A 17,501-nucleotide genomic window follows, 5' to 3' on the forward strand; every position below is an offset into this window, starting at 1 on the left:
CTTAAGATATAGTAAACGACTTGCCTCACAAGTTTTGTGCACACTCTTTCCAACAAATTCTTTCCCTTGGTTATTGTGCTTCTGTGAAGGTGATTAATTAAGACTTAGTTTGGTATTGAGACTCATCCGACCCTATTAGATAAAATGAAGTTACGATAAAAGTATTGGATTTTATTGGGTTTGTTATGATTTAAAATTTATTAAAGCCTCTGGAGAGTCCAATAATTATTAATGGGCCGCTTAAGGAGACCAACTAAAATTTTCATGTAAGATGTTTAGTCCCATTTTGGAAACCAAAAGGGTGTTTGTGGTTTTTATGTATTGCTTTATCCTCAAGCTAGTTGCTTGGAAAAAAAATGAGAGTAATGATCTAGTTTAAATACATGCACGCACGGCACGAGCGGTCCATATATTCGGTTTATTTTATTTTGTCGATTTTATCTTTATTTAATACTTATTTTTTTACTGGTCATAATCCTTATCTTTATCCGTATAATCTTAGGCTTATCTTGTTATACACGGATTTGACGCGTTGAAGCAAGATTCTCGCCTAGGTTATAAATACAGGGCGATGTTATACGAGTTAATTAATAACCCGAGAATACCTAAACCCTCTCGTCTTTTTTTACTTTCTGAATTTTCGCCGAGTTTTCTTTTGCTGGATCTGAAGCTGATTGGATTCGTCTTGCGCCACCTTAGAAACGTGCCGACGAGGTACAACGTAGTCGTTGTATCGTTATGAGTAATTTCCGAGAAGCCTCGCACGTGGAGGGGCAATTTCGCTTCTAGGACAGTCCTCTGCACGCCTTGATCCACAGGCCTTATCTAAACCTTTTCTTTACCGTATTTGTTATTTAATTTCGTTTCGGGATTTTCCTAAACCTGTAATTAAATTCTCGAATTGGTTTTTAAAGAATATTGTAATGAAAGATCAGAAAGTTTTTCCAACAAAAAGCATACATGAATATGCTTCTGCGTTCTCCGATGGAACTATAGAAAATATATAGTAACCGACTCATCGTGATATGCGAAATGTAATATTACATACGGAAACAAATAGAGTAATATTTTATCATACTTTCTCACTGTACGTAACGCAATCTCCCTATAATCTCAAACGAAGCCTAAGTCCAGTTTCGTAACGTTGTAGGTAAAAGTATTAATCATATATCCTAGAAGGTTCAAAATATTTAGAAGCATTTTTTTTATATAATATAATATTGTGGTTATAACTATTATTAGTTATAATTATTATCTTAAAGTATTAAAAGAGGAAAGACAGTAAACACTTCTAAATTTTTGTAGATATTTTATAATATAAAAATAATTATCTTAAAGTATTAAAAGAGGAAAGATAATAAACACTTCTAAATTTTTGTAGATATTTTATAATATAAAAATAGAACTAGGCTAGACTATCAATAGCACCAAAGCTATTAATACTATTAGGTTTTTGGCCATTGGGTGAGGAAAATGTACGGTTACAATTATGTGGGCCTTCTAGAATTGAGTGAGTTATTAGTTGAATAGTATAATCTAATAGATAAAAATAGTCAAAAAGTTAAATCTAACGGCAGAAAACTCGGTAGCATCAAACGCTTAGTGCTATCGATAGTATCCCAGCCAAATTCTATAAAAATTACCACTGTATTACCAAATTATATCTAAACGGGGCAAGAGTCTGCCCACGGGCCCACGGCCGTCCACTAATGGCCTTAAAACATAACCTGCATTTGTTGGGCCTAATTACTAACGGTTAGGCCTAACTCTGTTGATGTGGGCATATATTAGGCCCGTAATGTAAACCAATGAGTTCAGCCTAAGTCTGCTATGAAAGTTTTAAAAAACAGGTCGAATAGCGACCGAAAAATATTATTTGGTCAAAAGTTACTGGTTCAACCAATGAGTTAGTACTCCGTCAAAAATACTTAATTAATTTTTAAATTTTATTATATAGAAAATTATACAATACATGTTAATGTTTTAGTATTATACATTCATCTTTAATTATAAAATACCGATTTTTATACTAATTAAGTAGCTACAAGTTTTTAAGTTTCGCTTTTCATAATAAAAAAATGAAGTTAGCAAAAATCAGTCAGAAATTTGAAACATTACTATTTTATGATCCTAATTCAGTTGATTATATCAAGGGTTAATAAATTTATCTAGAAGGTAGACGAATAGTCCACTGTAATTTTCTCTACCTTCCACAGGAAGCGTGGAAAATTGTTGCCTGAACCATGGTTTAAAATGAATTGGTCTTGCAAACTTAATCATACATTTCTTAAAAAAAGATTAGAATATCAAATTAACATATTTGATATATGACAACCAAAGAATTTCTGTACGAATAAATCCGACCGTCCCTAAAGCAAGTGACAAAAGACTTGGTAATTTGGTACTCAAGACCCAAGTTCGAATCCTAGTTGATTCACATTTCCAGCTAAGTTTATTTCTAAATGAAATAAACGAAGCTGGTAGCATGTTACCTATCTCTATCAAAAAAAATAATAAAATAAAATAAATATGATTTATTTTAACACGGTGGACCAGGTCCAGCAAATAATTTCACACGAGGATGGGAGTGCAAATATCCCAAAACACGAGGGCACTTTGGGAACTTCAACTCATTTTTGCTCACTCTACCGCCAAAATTTCGCACCCCATCACCGTCCCAAAAGCGAAAATGAAAAATCCCCGCATAGTGCGAGGAAACGCGAGGGGGAGCACTCGCGCACCCCTCCCCTCACCTCATGTAAAGAGTCGAAATGGCCCCTCGAAGAAGGAGAGGACGCGACGAGGGCGAGGACGAGGGCGAGAGCGAGGAGGAGCTCGAGATCGCCTCCTCCTCCGACGACGACGACTACTCCGCTGAGGCGGACGAGGGAGACGACGACGAAGACGAAGGAGAAGAGGAGGAGGGGGGAGATCGAGAGGAGGATGTGAGCGAAGAGGGCGAGAGAGGAGGAGAAGGGTGTTCCCTTTGCCCTCCGTCGTCCGATCGCGAGAGGAAGTCGCAGAACGTCGCCGATCTTGTGAGGTATGGCGTGGATCGTTACTTCGTTTCCCTTTAATCGGAGCATTTTGGAGTTGGATTAGGGTTTTCGCTGTGGATCTGCTTGTAATGCTCTCTTATTGGGAAAATTTTGGCGCCTGATGCTGATTTTAGATTCTAGGGTTGTTTAGGTGATCTGCATTTGTTGAAGTTGCAATTATCTTGTTGAACTCTTTACTGCATTCAGTTAAATGGCTTCTGATTCTGAAAATAATCTAGTTGACTACTTGTGTGGCGCAAATCTGCTATCATCGATCCCTACTTATATGCTAGCTGTAGATGAAAATGATGATGAACTTCTTCATATCTTCCACCTGCCCAATGAACTTCTATCCTATCTTAATTCCTTACATTTCTATTTGCAAAAATTCACAAAAAGGATGCTGTTATATTCAGTGGAAATGAATTGCACATGTGTATAAATTGTCCAAAAATTGTCAATTTAGGTAGCACTAATAAAGAAGATCTTTCTTTCGCGTTTTTTCTGTTTAGATATGTTTGTTACATTGCAACTTACAGATAGGACCCATGGCATATGCCTACTCATTTTCATGAATTTTTCTGGGCCTATTTGTGATGTAAATTGTTAGGCTGCTTTGTCAGGAATTTAAGATGCAGGGAGTAAATGAGAAAGAGGGGAAAGTAGAGGAGCGGTGTTTGTAATTTAGTTATGTATCTAACAATGTAGGCTAATTGGTATTAATACTTTCTTCTCTACCTCTGACAGAGGAAACCTTCTTGTGAGAAGGCAGCCACTTATTCCACGAATTCTCTCAGTTTCTGATGGAGTAGCAATGGTTAGAAAGCCATTCAAACCTCCGTTCAAGAACGAATACAGCAATTTTAATGAAGAACTTGCTCGGCGCCTTTTGGCACGCAAAAGGTTTGTCCCCTGGGGTTCTCCTAGGCAGCCACTGGCTCCTATAAGCAACCTCTCACAAGTGCCTGTTGATGTCAGCGAAGGGTCCTCAAAGGATCAAGCTCTTCCGCCTGGAGTCGAGCCTCTTGTATTGTGGCAACATGAGGGACATGATGAAGAAAATGGCCAATGTACTCCAATTGAAGTAGATCCCTCACTCGTTCGATATCTTCGACCTCATCAAAGGTAGAACTCTTCAATAAGATAGTGTTCTGTGTTGTGTTTGCTGTTATTTTCAGCTTCACCTCATTAAGAACTCTCTGTTATTCTGAGGGTCCTTTAAAATTAAGACAACAGCTGCTATAGAGTTTTACGATGCATGCCAGCGTGAGACACACATGTTACTTGTGCCATTGGCCCATAAGGCTGTTGCCTTGTTGGATTATTTTGGATGGGAACAAAATAATTCATCCTTGTCACTTCAATAAGCCGACAAAAATATCCGTGGAATCAAGAGACACAATGATATTTACTTTCCGAATATTTGTAGAACATCCATATATAATATTGAACATTTTACATCAGATGTTATAGTTGTGGATTCACTTGCTTCCACTTATCATGCTTTAACATTTTACTGCAGGGAAGGAGTTCAATTTATGTTTGATTGTGTTTCTGGTCTGTCCAGTGCTGAAGGTATTTCTGGGTGCATTCTAGCTGATGACATGGGGTAACGAATCTATCCACCTGCTTTTGACTTTGTTCAAACGTCCTATTAGCTATTAATATTGTCATACACATGTTTTAGAGTGTTTATTGCTGTTTGGGTATCTCCTGTTAATTATCTTCCTTATATTTATGCAGATTGGGAAAGACTCTGCAATCAATTACATTACTTTATACCCTTCTTCGACAGGGATTTGATGGCAAGCCAATTGTCAAGAGGGCTCTTATTGTAACCCCTACAAGCCTAGTTAGTAATTGGGAGTCTGAGATTAATAAGTGGCTTGGAGGAAAAGTTCAGCTACTTTCGCTGTGTGAAAGCACACGTGCAGATGTTCTTTCTGGGATTGAAAGTTTCTTGAAACCCAGAAGTCCTTTTCAGGTTTTCTCATTGCCTCTTTTCAAGTTTCATACTAATTTAACCAGAATACTTAATGTACATACGAAATCTACCTGGAAATACAACCACTTTCAGGTGCTCATCATATCTTATGAGACATTTCGGATGCATTCCTCAAAATTCGAAAGAACAGGAAGCTGTGACCTCCTCATATGCGATGAGGCCCACAGGCTGAAAAATGATCAAACATTGACAAACAGGGTACGCAAAATTACTGCAAATTCACTTGTAGCTAAGAAGGCACTATATTGTTTTTTTTCTTCAACTACCTAGTTACCTATAAATATAGGCCTTTGTACATTTCTGTTAGAAATTTGGCTGTTAGTTCATAACTGTGCTAATATTGGAAGTTGACCTACTTAAGTTTTCTCCCAGATTCTTTTCTTTTGAAGAATTAGACTGGCCAATCATTTATTTTTCTAGCTCTTACCTGATCATATTCTTGTGGTAGGCTTTGGCTGCCCTTCCGTGTAATCGACGCATTCTACTATCAGGAACCCCAATGCAGGTTATTGGCATCTCACCTCTAGTAGCTTTGACTATCTAAATTTCTTTTACTTTCTTTTGTCTTTTATAATAATCCATCAATCTGTTCAAATTGTATAGAATGATCTAGAGGAATTCTTTTCCATGGTAAACTTCACGAATCCAGGCGTTTTAGGGGATGTGGCTTATTTCCGTCGATATTATGAAGTAAGCCTACATCATTTTTACCTTACTAATTATTGAATAGATGGACACCAAGTACATTACTTGTGCTTTGTGGAGTATTTTCTTTTTCTGGTGATGTTTCCTCCTTTAAGCAATCACAAATTCACAATAAGCTTGCTGTCACATAGCAGATTGAAAGTACATGTAGATATCCACACAGCCTTCTCCTGATCTTTGATTTGCAACGTTTACAGTTTTGTTTTTACACTTTTGCCCTTTTCAAATAAAAAAGTCATGCTTCAAAAGTACCATCCTGTTGTAAAAGTCATTTGTGATATCATTAAGCAAAGATCTTCAGAGTAGCTAGAGCCTGGTTCATAACCCATTTCAAAGTAACCAAAATGACTCTATAAGATCTTTACACAAAATACAGCTGTTATATACATGTCTTAATGCATATATTCTGATATTGCATCTTTATACTGTTTTACTTAGGTATCTTACTATAGTGTTGTGAGGACTTTTTTTGAACATAACCCTATAAAATTTTTTAATTGGGTATATGACCCTATGAGAATTTTTTTTGGCAAACTAATCCTTCTTTTGTCATGTAGGAGCCACATTGGAATTTTCTCTTAAAAACGGCGAACGATTCACCGCTTTCATAAAGATGGTGAACAATTCACTGCCTTCCTAATTTCACACAAAAGCGGTGAATCATTCACTGTTTTTTGCTTATTTACTGTTTCTTTCTATATCCCATATAAAATTCTAATCACCACATAAAAATTTCAATAAATTACATATAATCTTAACAACCTGAAATCCATCCGTATAATTCCATATAATCTTAACAACCTGAAAATCCTAATAATCTATTCATACAATTCTAACTATCAAATAAAAATTCTAATAATCCACGTATAATCCTAACAACCTCTTTTTTTTTTTTCTATTTTCCATATAATTCACATATGATCTTAATGAATGCGGTAAATAATTTACCGTCTATACAAGGCATAAGAGAATGTGGTGGACGATTCACCACCTTTAAAAGGTTCATACCTTTTAAAAGGCATGAGAGAATGCGGTGAACGATTCACCATGTTTCAAAAAAAAAATCAAAGAGAGGGTTAGTTTGCCAAAATATAAATTTAGTAGGATTATTTTGCAAATTACAAAATTTTAAATGGTTATTTTGTAAAAAAATCCTGTTGTGATGTTCGCAAGTGATGAGTTTACTATTCATAAACAGAAGCCAACTTATAGCTTATCAATTTCTTAATTTAAGGCTGGTAACCATGATAACTTTCCTGTTCTTTTTAATACGGCCAGTCATTTGGGAGGCTATAATTTGGTAGGCTTGGATGCTAATTAAAAAAATGGTATATTGAGCTATCGCAAATATATTGCAATCATTGCAGCTTGTTGCCAGAGTGTCTTACCATTGTTGTTAACTTTTCCAATTGTCTTAAACCAAGACACCAATAATTTGTGGAAGAGAGCCAATGGCTAGCGAAGACGAGAGAAAGTTGGGTGCTGAGAGATCCGTGGAGCTAAGTGCAAAAGTAAACCAGGTAAGGTTCTTTAAACTCGTCATCCAATGGTATTGTGCAGTACTCACTCTGTTTTGGTGCCATGCACATGATCCAGTTTGATATATGTTAACTTTTTTAGACCAATCATCATTGAGAAACTCCAGCTTAATATGGAAAAGCAAATAAAGTTTTAATTCTTCCCTAATGATATTTTTGATAATTTCAGTTTATTTTGAGGCGGACAAATGCCTTGTTGTCAAATCACCTACCGCCAAAGGTAAGCTCATCTCTTCTTTTTTTTTTTTTGCGATTTTCTAATTCTTATCTTCAGCAGATTTGCATTAGATTAGATAAGTGTCTTAGAGTAGATAACAATATTGGTAGTATTGTTGATTTGTCCAGGTTCTATGCCATTCTCACTTTTTCTTTTGAAGATTCACTCTGAGTGATTATGTATTGTAGATCGTTGAGGTAGTCTGCTGCAAGTTGACTCCTTTGCAACTTGAATTGTACAACCACTTAATACATTCCAAAAATGTGAGAATCCATTCCTAGCTGCCGCCTTCCTCAATAACGTGTTGAAGAAATAATAGCACCTTCAACTATTTTATCAGGCTTGTTTCATCTTATTGCTTTCATTCATTTTAGGTTAAGCGTCTCATATCTGAAGAAACAAAGCAAGCCAAAATTTTAGCATATATTACTGCTCTGAAGAAGTTATGCAATCATCCAAAGGTAAGTCGCTGACAAATATTATTCCGCTTAAATCTTAATCAACTTTTCATATTTTGCTTGCGTGGAAATTGTAATTTTAGCTAAACTATCCGAAAGTTGTCAATATACAATTTAGATTTTTACTATTTATGTATCTTTTGAACATATTATACATAGTCCATAACACTCTAATTGTTTCTAGTTGTACGAGTACTCAAGCTGCAGTAAACAAGGTCTATAATACTGTAGGCTCATGATTGTGGGTAATGGACTGGCGAACAAGCTCTGAGCCACAATTAATAAAAGCCTGGTTGTAGTACTGGCCAAAGGGGCTTGATTTACAACGTAAAAAATTTAGCTCCCTTTGACATGCGCACAACAGCAATAAACAAAGCGGCACACAGGGTAAGGAGAGGATAAATTCAAATAGCATGGAGACTGAAAATTTGCATTAAGACCTCGAATTCCGAAGCCCTCAAAGACCAACTTGGGCTGCTATCTTAGCCTAGAAGGATTGACATGTTACTACAGGGTACGTGAACATAATTGTCATGTCTATTCTTACTTGCAGTATGGTATGATATTGCAGTTATGGTGAGCAAAAGGTTAGAAGAAGGTGAGCTATAAGAGTTAACATTGTTCAGGCACCTTTTTTAGGGAGTACTGTTGCACTCAGGTTTAATGGGATCCAATCATCTCACTGATAGTTTAAGACAAAAATTTTATGACAATATAAAGCTACTAATTCATATGGTGCTGCAAAAGTCCTCGTATTTTCTATTGTAACTTCATAAAGAAGTCAGATTACACCTCCAGTATCTTCTTAGCAATTTTTTTCTTCTTTTTAACAATGATTTGTCATTTTAAGTTTAATTATTCTTGGAATTGATTGTTTTGTTCTTCTATTTAGTTTGCTCTTTCCTGTGCAGTGAAAACAATGACATTTTTCCCCTTGATTATATCATACTTTGCAGCTTATTTATGACAGTATTAAAAGCAGTAGCTCTGGAACAACTGGATTTGAGGACTGCATGCGCTTTTTTCCTCCAGAATTATTCTCTGGGAGGTAGTCATCATACTCTCACTAGTCTTTAGGATTAACATTTCTTTTTTTACAATATATCATCTATTTTTCGCAAGATCTGGATCATGGACTGGTGGAGGGGGAATGTGGGTGGAATTATCAGGTAAAATGCATGTCTTAGCTCGACTACTGGGCCATCTTCGTCAAAGAACCAATGACCGTATTGTCCTTGTATCAAATTACACTCAGGTGAACAGGCAACTATTTTGGTTTCCGTACTTTTAATAGTTAGATTTGAGTGTGTATCCTTAATTGTTGTCAAACAATGCCTTGCAAAATAAGTGAAACTCAAATTCCATAAAACTTCTTGTTTTTTCTGGGTGCAAGGTTTAGCATACTACATAATACTACTTCATGATCTTTGTACGCATCTTGAGTGCTTACTGTTCCAGTTAACTAATTGACTCACTTTTTCTTTCTTCTTCTCAAAATTCTTCAGACGTTAGATCTTTTTGCACAATTATGCCGGGAGAGAAGATACCCATATGTCAGGCTTGACGGAACGACTTCGATTAGTAAGAGGCAAAAGTTGGTTAACCAATTTAATGATCAATCTAAAGTGGGTATAATCTTATTGGCTTCCCAAAGTAACATTTTATGATATTTTTGTTGGTAAATGAGAATGAAACACTTTTTGCAGGATGAATTTGCCTTTCTCTTAAGCAGCAAGGCTGGTGGTTGTGGGCTTAATTTGATTGGTGGAAATCGACTAGTCCTCTTTGATCCTGACTGGAATCCTGCTAATGACAAGCAGGTAATCATCTGCCTTTTGGGCCATCAATCCATTGTAATCCAAAGATAATGATAGTGTTAGATTCTTTCTCATCTATCTCTCTTAATGCATGTGAGAAAGGCTGCTGCAAGAGTTTGGAGAGATGGCCAAAAAAAGCGAGTTTATATCTATAGGTTTTTAAGCACAGGAACTATTGAAGAAAAGGTTTGAAACCCTGGATCCATAAACATTTCAGTAAATCATTATTTTTACCTGTTAATTCAATCAGTAGTCTTTATTGTTTGTCAAATTTTCATTGACATTTTTGTAGAAAATTATGATATTGAGATTCCTTTGTAGGTGTACAAGCGCCAAATGTCGAAAGAAGGGCTTCAAAAAATTATTCAGCAGGAGCACGTGGACAATCAGAAGCAGGTTAGAGAACTTCGAGTATTCACTCTTTTCATTCCTCATCACCTTCAGGTTTCTTACAAATCTTTTTTACAGGTAAGTTTTTTCTCAATGGAAGATCTGCGTGATCTTTTCACTTTCCATGAGCATGTCAGGTTGGTATTTTGTATACTTGGCTATCGAACTCTAGGCACTGACCCTCCATGTATTACACGGCTTGTTTTGATGTTTCTCAGTATTATCCTGCCATTTGAAAGCTATATAGTTTAGACATAATTTATATATTAATGATAAGTGTACGTGATCAACAACTGAATATGTGGCTTACTTTCAGAAGCAATGGTTTAGGATGTCTCGCAGTGATATAGGTGCTGCAGCACTCTGATTTATGTATTGCCTCATTAAAGGCATTTTTATCTTGCAGTACCGGGGTGCTCTTTTTGTGTTTCACCTTGCCCGAGCGCCCTGTCAACTTTATTGTATATGTCATTCTCTGATTTCTATTCTGTGTTGTTGTTTAAAGACAGCAGTTTGGGCCTGGAATTACCCATTCTCATGCGGTATTAACTTAATCGCAGGTCTGAGATACATGAAAACATGAAGTGCACACGCTGTGAAAGAGAGAATTTGACGGTCACAGATGACATGGATGATCTTTCGGAAATAATTGGTGACAAGGATTCAATCACAGGAGGGCATCACAATGATGTTGGTGGATTTGCAGAAATTACTGGATGCTTACACAAGTTGAAAAACTCAGAGAAACAGGTAATTTCACACATAATCATATGCAATAATTCAAATGATGCCCATTCTTTTCGCTTTGCAGCTGTTTTTCTTTTTGACGCACTCCACTAAGCCCTTTTTGTTTCAGGTTGGAACGCCTTCTGAAGAGGATTTAGTAAGTTGGGGTCATCATTTTGATCCATCATCAGTACCTGATGCTATACTTCAATCTTCAGCTGGTGACGAGGTGTGACAACATCTTAAATTTTCATTTTTCATTCAAGTAGTTTTAATTATTGCAATTGCAGTTCTTTTTTTTTTTTTTCTTTCGAAAGGTGTGATTACAGTTATTTCAACTAACTTGGGAGATCAGAAGTTACTTGATTGTATTATTTCTTCTAATGCTGGCTAACAGATGATCAATAAATAACAGTTTTGACTGGATACGAATCATAATCCTCAATCAAGATGAGATTCCTTTCATTCAAAAAAAAAAAAAAAATTCAAGATGAGAATGCTCACTTAAAAGTTAAAAGAACAAAATGAACACCTAGTGAAATAATGCTTAAATAACCACCACTTCAAAGTTCTTAAACACCACAAACAATAAGCATGTTTTTAACCTCTCTGCTATCTCAGGTTACATTTGTTTTTACGAATCAAGTAGATGGGAAGTTAGTTCCAGTTGAATCAGGACGAGGATTAACAGGTCAGCAGTCGAATCACCAGGAGGACTGCATGCAAAAGGATGAGACTGCAATTATTGTTCCTCAGCAAAGCAGGCTACTACCTTCATCGCCCAGTAAATTTTCAAATAGTACAAATCCTCAGTTACAAAGTTCAACCCTTAACGAGCCTACCGCATCTATAAGAACATCATTGAATAGTGTGCGTTCCTTGAGGAGACCCAATGCCGCTTGGGGCGATCAATTTTCGCTTAAAAGGATTCATGTTGCTACGGATATATCCGATGATGATTTTCTGTAGTAATGTTTCTTTTACTGGAGGAAATACAAAGGTAAGGGATGGTAAAATGGTCAGACAAGTGTTCCTTGCAAACAGCTGGAGACCGGAGTCAATTTATATCTGCAAGACACAATTTACTGCTCGGATGCTGCTTCAGGAACAAAAGTGTTGGGATCTGCAAGTCCTATGAATGACTACATCTCTGGGGGATTAAAGTGTGTAGCATGATCTGCATACTGAATTACAAATGGTGTTATACTCTCCCTGCTGCTTTTTTTTTTTGTTGTTGTGTTATCATAGGTTTTCAATTAACTAGCTCGAATAGACCTCGTGATCGTGATGCTTAAGAAGATATATAAGAGTACCACGATGAATGTACAACAAATGCATCTCGCTTCGGTGGGACTAATTACAACTGAAAAGAGGAAGCCACATGGGGCATATCTACTCAGTAAGCTAACTATTGGTTCGGAAACAAAGGGGAAATAAGCCCTTGTTCCCTCTTTGTTCCCAAACGGTATATTTGGTTTCCGAGAACAGTAATTTTCGGATTTTTAGAATAAGCTGGTATAAGACTGGAATTACTGTTTCATCCGTTTACTGGAACAAACTTGTTTTTTGATGAGAATAAGATTAATTAAAATCTAAAATTAATTTTAATGGCAGTAAATTATTAATTAATCTAATTAATATATTTAAATCATTATTTATTACTTTAATAATTAAATAAATAAATAATTAATTAATTATAATTAATTATTAATAATTAAATAATAATTATTATTAATTTATTATTTATAATTAATTATTAATAATTAATAATATTTATTAATTTTTTATTAATAATTATTAATCTTAATGATAATCGATATTATTATTAATATATTATTTATAATTAATAATTAATAATTAATATTATTATTTATTAATAATTAATTAATAATTATTATTCTTAATAATTAGATAATCGATGTTATTATTAATTTATTATTTATAATTAATTATTAATAATTATTATTATTATTTATTAATAAATATTAATATTAATTATTATTAATAATTAGATAATCAATATTATTAATAATTTATTATTTATAATTAATTAATAAGAATAATTAATAATTATTATTATTTATTAATAATTAATAATAATAATAATTATTATTAATTAGATAATCGTTATTAATAATTTATTATTTATAATTAATTATTATTATTAATTATTATTTATAATTAATTATTAATAATTAATTTTTTATTTATTTTTAAGTAATATTTTTATGTTAATTAATTACATAATATAATTTTAATTTTAAATTATAACTCTTATTCCTCTTATTCCAATTTAACCATCCAAATACTATTTATCTTATTTTTAGAAACAATCTAATTTTTATCCAAACGCAAAATTGGTCTAATTCCTGCTTATACCTGAACTTGTAACTATCCATAGAACGGGCAGTTCTTACTTATATCCGAACCAAACGCAGCCTAAGTTTTCAGAACCACTGGGCGCCGATAGATCCGTGTCTACAGTTACATACTAGTCATTCATACATCTGAAAATTGTTCACCTTTTTAATTCTTTTTCACTTTTTGATAGCAAACAAAAGAATCCTTACAGTTACAGAGCTTGTTAGCATACTGTTTGTTCATTTGCATTTCCGGCCATATGAACTGTCAGCTCTGTCTTATAGCTAACCTACGCATGAAGATTCTAGCTAAATCAAAGTTCTCCCAGCAAAATGAAGCAATTGAAACGAAGCTTCAAGAAATCAACTGGAGTAAAGGATGACCATTTTTTTTTCTTTTTTTTTTTAAAGAGAGAGAGAGAGAGAGAGAGAGAGAGAGAGAGAGAGAGAGAGAGAGAGAACGAGAGAGCATGGCCAAAGGTAACCTAACTTTCAAAGTGCCGAGCGATTTTCCCAAAGCTCTTCCTGTTGTTTTCTACTGTATGTCTGTTTCGTCGCAATGTTTCTGCATATTTACAGTGCTTGATTTTTCATGCTGGCATGGATCCTAGTATCCAGTTCGCTGCTCAACGAAAAACAACAAAAAAAGGTCAAGTAAATGAACACCACATTGTTGATGATAAACCTGAAGGACCAATATATTCAAAGGCAAAAAATGCGTGTACCCCCTATAGTGTAAGCAGATGGGAAAGATGATATGATCATTCTACATGGTTTCAAATTGGTTCTTTCAATAAGAACCTTCAATTTATTTATTTGTTTTTTTGAACATGTCCGTAGGTTTTCTCGTATACAAGCGGTCACAATAAAAAAGGCGGATTGAATACAAGGCCTATTGCTTGAGGAAGATATTGCTTAACGGTCAATTCCATATTTGGTTATTGTGCAATGCTATCTCTACATTTATAATATAGGTGTTAGTGAACGCCCTAAGTTTTCTATGATTAGAATTTATTTACCAGTTTTATCTTCTTTTTTTTTTTTAACTAAAACTCTACAAGTAATTTTTTTTTTTTGAGAAAAATAGGTAGCATGCTACTCGCTTCGTTTATTTTATTTAGAAATAAACTTAGCTGGAAATGTGAATCAACTAAGATTCGAACTTGGGATCTCGGATACCAACCACCAAGCCCTTTACCACTTGCTCTAAGGATAGTCGGTAATTCTACAAGTAATTATTTTCAATGTTTTAATACTGGCGTAAGATGTACACTCTTACAGCATTTTTTTTTTTTTTTTTTTTTGATCTCAGCCTGTTTACATGGTAATTACCCATTTACTGAGGTTAGGCTTTTTCTGTTTTTGGCCTCTTTGGCTTTCCCATTTCCACAAAAAAGACAAGCAGAGCACTGCTACCCATCTAAAAAGGCCCAATCAGCATTAAAGCCACAAAAGTGGCGTATCTGAACCCAGAAGCATGGCATCATTGATTACCCAGCCAGCAACCAGCATCTGTACTACCCAAAGAAATAAAAAACAAAAGACTAGCTTGACAGCTACAGTCCACCCTGGTGGAAGACTACAAATTAATTACTCTTCCTCAATGCACAGAGATAGAAAAAAGAGATAGAGAAAGAGAGTTAATACCACTCAACCAACTTATCTCACAATACTCCCCCCCCGAAAAAAAAAAAACTAAACTAAACTAAACTAAACTAAACTAAAGTACTAAACTAAGCCATCTCAAACACAACACACAGCGTTTGTCCAATTAATGGGCATTTGAATTACCAAGAAACAAAAAAAAAAAAGAAGAGTTGCCTTTTTGAGTTCAGATTCCTACAAACCTATCCTCTTCCGCTAACTTACAACAATTACATCATCATCAAGCTTTCAGAAAAAGGGAGAAAAAGAAAAAGAAAAGCATCACCATCATCATCATCTTCTTCAAGTTTAGATGAGGAAAAGTAAAGAGAAACGTATTGCTACTACCCTCTCAGCTTCCTTTGCTAGTTCAGTACCATGCGTTTCACCAACATCACCAATCTTTCCGGTACTTAGCTCCTGTGGAACTGTAATGCACAAAAAGTAAAGCACACGAACCAGCCATATATACAAAAAGCCGCATGATTATGTATAAAATTTTATATATATATATATATATTTTAAAATTTTAAAATTTTAAAATAATTTTAATATTTTTTTAAACATATATACAAAAGTATAGTGACAACCGTCCTATACTAAGACCTAGTTAGGTAACGCGTTGTCAAAAATACCTGATCAAAAAAAAAAAAAATCTAAAGGCAGTTTTAACTTAGTGAATATTTTTAGACCTTTGAAAGTATGAATATAAAATTTGCACGTCATTGAAAATATATTACCAACAACTGGCTAGGTCGCGGAATTTGGATCTCATTTAAGCTTCTTCTTTTTTTTTTTTCAACTTCTGATATACAAATAAAAGTGGCGCTCTTCAGTCACCCCCGCTAAGTAATTATATTTCGTTACTCCAGCGAGAGGAAAGAAAATAATAATAATAATAACAGTAGCAAAAATGTATACCGACCTGCGGTGACTCCGCCGCGGCCTCCGCCCCCGACGTTCCTCCTGCGCCGGCGTTCTTCTTGGCGGAGGAGCAATGCGGCTTGCGGAGGCCGAGGAGCTCCTTCCAGCGGGCCGAGCCCTTGACGGGCCGCTCGCCGTCGTCGTGGGCCCGCAGCTCGTCGCGCAGGGTGGTGACCCTGCTGCCGGCGGCGTGGTGGGGGTGGGCCCCGGCGGGGGTGTCCTTGAAGGGGAGGATGCGGCCCTTGAAGAAGAGCTGGTCCGCCGCCATCATGGGCCGGCTGCCCACCCCCGCGAATTCGAAGTCGGCGGCCGCGGCCGGCGGCGGCCGAGGAGGAGGCTGGTCGAGGGCGAAGTCCGTCGAGAAGGAGATGCGCCCAGGCGCGAAGGGAGGAGGCGGCGGCCGCTGATTCATCACATGCAGCACTCCACCTACGTATCCTCCTCACTCATCTATATATCCCCCTCTCTCTCTCCCTAGCTCTCCCTCTCTCTCTTCTTTTTATCTTCTTCACATTAATTTATTAATGTTAATTATATATTATTACAACAAGAACTAGCTAGTATCGACTCCGGAGAATACTTTTGAGTACAAACAAGAGAAAAGGCCGGTGAAGTTTTGATATGTGTGAGAGGGAGAAAGATGCGAGTTTAGCATTACATCAAGGTTCTATGGGGTGTATATATATATATATATATATATATATATATATATAGAACTAGTCTGGTATGCTACCAATAGCATCAAGGTGTCGGTGCTATTAAGTTAATTTAGAACTAGTCTGGTATGCTACCAATAGCATCAAGGTGGCGGTGCTATTAAGTTAATTTTCGGCCTCTGGTATGCTACCAATAGCATCAAGGTATCGGTGCTATTAAGTTTTCGGCCCTCAGATGAAGGAATGTACGGTTAGGATGATGTGAACATTCTAAGGTTGAGTAAGTTGTTGGTTGAATAATATAATCTAACGGATGAAAATAGTCAAAAGGTTAAATTTAACGATGGAAAACTCGGTAGCACCAAGCGCATCGATANTATGAGTATTGGCTCCCTTATACTCATAAGTTTTCGGCTCTTAGATAATTTATTCCATGATCATTTCCATCCGTTAGATTATACTATTCAACCAACTACCCACTCAAACCTAGGGGACCACTATTATTCTAAGTGGGGACCGCCATCATCCTAACCACACATCCCATCAATCAACGGTTAAAAATTTATGAGTATAAGGGGTTCTATACTCATAAAAGTATAGTATCCCCAGCCTATATATATATATATATATGAGTGAGGCTGGTATTTTTTTGGAAGTGTGTACGGAGTCCTCCGTACTTTCAAGTCATTTTCGATATTAAGACTTTTGAATCAACGATTGGTTCGGTTTGACTTGATCTAGAGTATTTGAATTGTTTAGAAAATAAATTTTGTGATTTTTCGATATCATTTGTCTAGTAATTAAATGGACTCAAAATCAATAATTTTAATGACCGTGGTGAGCTGTTTGTAAGTTTAATGATGTAGAAATATTCAAATCACGTGAAATTTTAATAGAAAATTTTTTGTACTATATAAAACAAGATTAATATTTTTGATTTAAAATTTTAATGTTATATCATCACATTTTGTAAGATTTTTATTTTCAGCCGTTGATTTTGAGCCTCTTCGATCACTAGGCAAA

At 35.5% G+C, this 17,501-nt stretch overlaps 2 protein-coding genes across 3 annotated transcripts; one reads left to right on the forward strand and one right to left on the reverse strand.

Annotated features, from left to right (window-relative positions):
- Nucleotides 2,720–12,227, forward strand: LOC109711356 (DNA repair and recombination protein RAD54). 2 transcript variants are annotated; one of them, XM_020234354.1, is made up of 22 exons: nucleotides 2,720–3,043; nucleotides 3,786–3,941; nucleotides 4,017–4,163; nucleotides 4,561–4,647; nucleotides 4,782–5,022; nucleotides 5,116–5,241; nucleotides 5,492–5,548; nucleotides 5,647–5,733; nucleotides 7,173–7,268; nucleotides 7,456–7,506; nucleotides 7,692–7,766; nucleotides 7,878–7,964; nucleotides 8,918–9,009; nucleotides 9,084–9,216; nucleotides 9,467–9,586; nucleotides 9,668–9,781; nucleotides 9,881–9,964; nucleotides 10,100–10,174; nucleotides 10,247–10,305; nucleotides 10,729–10,918; nucleotides 11,025–11,123; nucleotides 11,516–12,227. In XM_020234354.1, the coding sequence occupies exons 1-22, from the start codon at nucleotides 2,772–2,774 to the stop codon at nucleotides 11,861–11,863; spliced, it is 2,796 nt and encodes a 931-aa protein (XP_020089943.1). In that variant the 5' UTR covers nucleotides 2,720–2,771; the 3' UTR covers nucleotides 11,864–12,227. The 2 variants fall into 2 exon arrangements, with proteins under 2 accessions (XP_020089943.1, XP_020089942.1); XM_020234353.1 differs by having other exon boundaries at nucleotides 3,786–4,163.
- LOC109712040 lies at nucleotides 14,833–16,457 on the reverse strand. Its single transcript, XM_020235459.1, has 2 exons — nucleotides 15,824–16,457; nucleotides 14,833–15,326 (listed from the first exon to the last, which is right to left on the reverse strand). The coding sequence occupies exons 1-2, from the start codon at nucleotides 16,232–16,234 to the stop codon at nucleotides 15,312–15,314; spliced, it is 426 nt and encodes a 141-aa protein (XP_020091048.1). The 5' UTR covers nucleotides 16,235–16,457; the 3' UTR covers nucleotides 14,833–15,311.

The sequence above is a fragment of the Ananas comosus genome, linkage group 6, assembly GCF_001540865.1.
Source record: "Ananas comosus cultivar F153 linkage group 6, ASM154086v1, whole genome shotgun sequence".
Classification (NCBI taxonomy): Eukaryota; Viridiplantae; Streptophyta; class Magnoliopsida; order Poales; family Bromeliaceae; genus Ananas; species Ananas comosus.